The 5625-nt window shown below is 34.5% G+C and overlaps 1 protein-coding gene across 1 annotated transcript; it reads right to left on the bottom strand.

The window, feature by feature from the left end:
- Nucleotides 1–3532: 3532 nt before the first annotated feature.
- LOC106475806 (protein HEXIM-like) lies at nucleotides 3533–4797 on the bottom strand. Its single transcript, XM_013936481.2, has one exon. It carries the CDS (start codon nucleotides 4646–4648, stop codon nucleotides 3794–3796), a length of 855 nt encoding a protein of 284 aa, XP_013791935.1. The 5' UTR covers nucleotides 4649–4797; the 3' UTR covers nucleotides 3533–3793.
- Between the last annotated feature and the right edge of the window lie 828 nt (nucleotides 4798–5625).

The following is a 5625-nucleotide window of genomic DNA, read 5'->3' as shown; positions in this document are numbered from 1 at the left end:
AAGTTTCTTCGGAAAGAATTTTTACGGAAAATTAACAAACGAACACAGAGGCGTAACAATAAGATAAATACGAAACCAAGTGAAGAAGTCAGTTATTAAGTATTGAATTATTGAGTATTCAATACGTGATTCGGTTCAGTGTTTGTTGCGAGACTATCGTGTCAGACGTGGTTGGGAACTTAAGCTTAAAATTTGTGTCAGAGTGAGCGTAGCCTGTAACAAACGTTATTGAAGAAATAAATTAATTCGTTATCGTTATGTGAACTGGACTTGTGAATATTTTTATTAAATAATCCAAAAAGAACCCGCCCGATGATAGAACACGTTCTGACAATATATACAAATATGCCCATTTGTGAGAAGAAATGAAAAAAAAAAGGCGTAACATTACTGCTTTACTTTTCTTTATTCCATGAATCAAGACCTTGGTAGTTTAGCTTTAGGCTGGGCTATATTTGAAGTATACGCTAATTATGATAATTTCAAAGTAACTGCGAATCAGTATGTAGATTACAAAATGTGTGTAATTATAAAAATTATTATTACCAATTAACGTTATAAATTACTAAATTAATCTAACGTGTTTTATTAGCCTAACTAGCGAATCCGTGGGCCTGTGGCCCACATTTACAGAACCGCTATAATGCAAATGTAATTTCTTTAACCTAGTTACGAAAGGTAATTAGTAGGCCTACTTATTTACATGATCTAATGTAAATCAATGCCAAATTAGGGATCCACTTTTTGAGTTCTCTAAAAGGTTGGGTCAAAAGTATTACCTTTGTGCAAACTTTGGGGCCGAGACGATTCGTTTGGCGCCATTTAGAAGTTGGCGAGTCCAGCAATTTAGGAGAAGGGATTTTCGGGAAATCCCCGGGTGCGACCAGCTATTTAGGAGAAGTTACGTAACACCCACACCCACACACATAGAGATACTGAATCTTATTATATAAATGAGTATTTGGTAATTTATTTTAACTGTTAGGCCTAGTCTAAGTTTCGTTTCTAATTTTGGCATATTTTTAGTATCAACTATCGTAGGCCTAAGCCCAACGTAATATACTACAAAGATAAAAAGTTGGAACCTCAGATTTCTGAAAAGAGGCAAGAGAGGAAAACAGGATATACCAATAAATTCTGAGGTATTATATTTTAACTCTGATTTAAGCAGTGGAATTCTTTGACAAGTTAGTTTTGATCTGGAGTAATGAATAATCACGAGGAAATAACTTTTATATTTACAACAATTGCAAGCATATCATCTCTCAAAAGCACACATATATCATCAAATTACATGGATTACTGCATTGTCTTTTCGAAGAAAACCCATTCTTTCACATGATAACATTTCCATGTCGCGTGGCATGGCCAGGTGGTTAGGGCTAGCTGTCCCTAATTTAGCAGTGTAAGACTAGAGGGAAAGCAGCTAGTCATTACCACCCACCGCCAACTCTTGGGCTACTCTTTTACCAACGAATAGTGGGATTGACCGTCACGTTATAACGCCCCCATGGCTGAAAGGGCGAGCATGTTTGGTGTGACGGGGATTCGAACCCGCGACCCACTGATTGCGAGTCGAGCGCCCTAACTACCTTGCCATGCCGGGCCGATCGTATTATGAAACCAAATGTTAGAAGCAAAATTTTTTCAATAAGTCGTTATGGACAATGAGAAATAATCTAATTTTGAATCTGACGCTATAAGCAGGATATAACTCTGTATATAATGCAGTCTCATTAACAAAATTATCTAAAAACTTACAGCTTTAATTATTTTAGTGTTGGTTTTTACTTTTGAATCTAAGTTGGTAGCTTGCTCTGATTGGAAGTTAGTATTAACATACTGTTACGTCTCTGTTCGTTTGTTAATTTCCCGTAAAAATTCTTTCCGAAGAACTTCAGCGATACAAGTCCTTTCTTAAACAAAATTAGTTTATTCTTTCTCAATACAACTTTGCAATACACTTAATTTCCACAGCCACTTTAACTTAAACACACACTAGAATTCACAACGATTCACGCACTTTATTTACAGCTTGAGTCGATTATCTGTCTTTATCTTCCTGTCTGCAAATTCTCTATGCCGTCACTTCTCCTCTCCGCTTTATTTGCCGGGCTTATAAACAAAAATAGGGGCGTCTAGCAAATACTGGGTTATTCATAATGTTCCCCAATCCTTCTAGAAACTCATGACGTATTACCAGGGTCACGTGACTTCCGCTGTCATAACAATACGATGATGACGACACATCAAATACCATTAAATCATTCTGTACGCTAAGACGATTTAAGGGGAACTTAAATAATATTATTAATTACTTTAGAACACAGTGTCTTGAAAGGTTTAAACAGACGAAAATACTCTGTATTATAACATTCACAGTGTTAATACAAGACGGAAGATAACGAAATCAATAAGAGACAAAAATAAGAAACACTACAACCCGAGCGCTTTCGATGGGTAGACTTTTCTTGGTCGGGGAAATATATATTATGACATATCTGCATTCTGCAAGTTGAGAAAAAGTAAAATAAATAAAGTTTAACGAAATAAAGCATTCGGTAAAATACATTTGAATCCCTTAGAATATATTAATATCGTGCCATTGACATTCATGTTGGTCAACACATTTTGTCAAATAACAACTGAACAAAGTTATTACGAAAATTTACTTAACGTAAAGCATCCTTTAAGTTTACTAAATATTCCGTTTGAGGGTGTTCGAAACAGAAATCGCCTAAGCCGACAGTAGCGCTATTATGTGCCAAACATTTTACAGGTTTAAAAATATACTCACATTGGAAATATTTTTCAAAGTTATGACAGTTGTATGCAATTCCCATTTTATTATGATTAGCCCATACAAACTATCCCCAGTTCAGACTATTAGTTCGAAGAATTTTACTTACGGAAAACGTTAACAACTTGAAATCGATAACTATGAGTTCCGTGGTTAAATCTTTTGTCCGATTCACCGAAACGCTCAGGCTGACACTGAAACTTTGCATATGGATGTAATCGTAAGTCGCAGAATAAAATAGTTAATAATGTGTACCCGAAAATGGATACATGTTTTAGCTAATTCTTTACGTTATAATTCACATAAGCGCTTAAATTGCGATGTAAACGTTCTTAAACCCATACAATGATACATCAAAATAATTCAACGCGATTGCGGAGTAGCACGTTTGATTGTTTAACGTTTTTTCGGGTTTACCACTACAAAATTATATTACATTTATTGTACTAACTGTTGTGTTTTAATGACAGGGGCCAAAATTAAGCTAAAACTTAAATTACTGCAAAGCGTATAAGTTATAACTATAAACTGTACTTGTGTGAGCTTTTTGCCTTTTTAATTATTTTAAGTACTTTATTTAAACGCAACAAGCAACTTTCACAAGTTAATAAAAAGAAACTCACCTGCTTATCAGTTTTTACTATTTGTCGCATAGATGAACCATCTAAATTCAAGTTTCACTCTTAATTTGTTGATTTTGATAATAGTTAACTGGCAGCATTAATAACAACATTACTGACATAAAAGGATTTAATTGGCATTTATATTTACAAATTTACATTGGAAGATCATTCATTGTAAATATAAACAATACGGTATCGCTGTTTTTTCATAATTTGATTGTTGTTTCAGCAAACCAGATCTCATCATTTTGTTTTGAAATATAAAAACAGCATACATAAAATGAAACAATGAATATCAAAAACAGAAACTATAACAGAATGTTTTGTACATCTGTACATGAGAAAGCGATCTGATACTGTGTTAGTTTTATCATGATGACGAGCTGTCACTAACCATATTTTTCAGTTTCTCATTTTCTTTCCTAAGATGCTGGTTTTCCTTCGCCAGTTTCATGATTTCCGCTCGAAATATTCTACTTTTTTCCCGCTGTTCTGTCTCTTTAACACTAGGTGTCTGCACTTCTGTGTCAGTTATTGATTTGTTCAATGACACGGATTTAGCATCTCTTAACTTCACTTCAAGTTCCTCGACCCTATCTTCTAGTTGAATGTATTCTTGGACAAGGTCAGTTTTGGACATAGAAATTAGGCGTTCGGCATGAACGTCATCGTATGCCTCACAAAACTGTTGCTGCAAAAAATCTTCCTCGTCTTCTGGCGAGCTGTAAAATTCATCCGAAGAATCACCAATGTTCTCCTTCTGAATGTGACGGTGTCCATGATTAATATGTTCATAATCAGGTTCTTGAACATTGTGATCGTCCATTAAAAACTGTGTTGTATTGTATGGTGCTAGGGCCTGTCCGTGAGAAAGCATAACTTCTCGAACACGGTTTGCCTTCATTGTTTCACGTTCGTCAACTTCACGCCTTTCCTGCCAAGATAATTTATAATAAGGCTTCCACTTCCTTTTTTTATGTTTATACTTGCCTCTTCGATTTTTCTTCCTTGGCTGAATGCTGTCTAAAGATTTTTGCCCTTCCGCATCATTTCCCTCACTTTGACTACTCTGCTGATCACAGTTGTTTTCATCGTATCCACTAGGTGGCCGTTGGCGCTCAATAACTATTGGCCTTGACGTAGACTCTGAGGCAGCGTCTTCTGCTGGCTCAAGCCTTTTTGCATTAAATGTTTCGCGAGGGGAAATTAAATCGACATCTGCCATTTTTTCAACGAATCACTCAAAAAATAAGCAAAAAGGACTGCTAGAAAACACAAGCACTGTAATAATGCCCTTGTAAGAATATATATATATATATATATTAACTCGATACAATTCACCATGCAACTTCCTAACACTTTAGGCATACACGTTCTACCAACAAAATCTGCAGCTCCCTGTTTATTATAGACGTAGAGAACTGTGCTCCTCTGCACTAATAAATAGATCCATAAGAATGGCTTGTTAAATTGACTTTCAAAAACATTAATAAACTAGTTGTATAGAATTTGAATTATCATGTGTTTATAAACGTGTGTTTTAATACCAATTAATTGTTGTTGTTTTTGTGAAAATGACTTGCTCTTTGTCTGTAGCGGATTAATACACATGTGAAACAGCTGGTAGGTCGATAAGTACCTATATGTCTCTCCATCTATTGACCAAAAATGTTACTTTTTATATATTTAAAACAAATAATATTGATCTGATGATACAATATCAACTTCATCAATGCTTTTATCTTTTTAAATTGATTTTTGCTTTAAGTTTGTTGACAAAATCTGTTTACTTTCCAATATTAAAAAATTTATATATTTTTTTCTTTAAATATGCTATAATTATTGGAAAAGTTGAAAAATTAGATAATAGGTATTTACAACAGCTGAAAGTTTTTAATATTGATTGATATAATCATTTGAAATCCCATTCCTTTTAAAATTTATAATAATGTAACTGGTGCTATGGAAATTAGTCGTAGGAATACCTTGTATAAACTTAGTTAGATTATAAAATTACATTTTATGAATACTTTCGTATTTACTTTCAGATTACATGAACACCATAATTATATTTAAGTAGTACCTGGCATGGCCAGGTGGTTAGTGCGCTCATCTCACAATCTGCGGTTCGCGAGCTTGAATCCCGTCACAGAACATGCTTTTTCTTTCAGCCATGGGCGTTCTAATGTGACGATCAATCCA

Source organism: Limulus polyphemus, unplaced genomic scaffold (assembly GCF_000517525.1).
Source record: "Limulus polyphemus unplaced genomic scaffold, Limulus_polyphemus-2.1.2 Scaffold9202, whole genome shotgun sequence".
NCBI classification, from domain to species: domain Eukaryota; kingdom Metazoa; phylum Arthropoda; class Merostomata; order Xiphosura; family Limulidae; genus Limulus; species Limulus polyphemus.
Note: the sequence above shows the minus strand (reverse complement) of the source record. Positions and strands in the feature narration are given on the sequence as shown.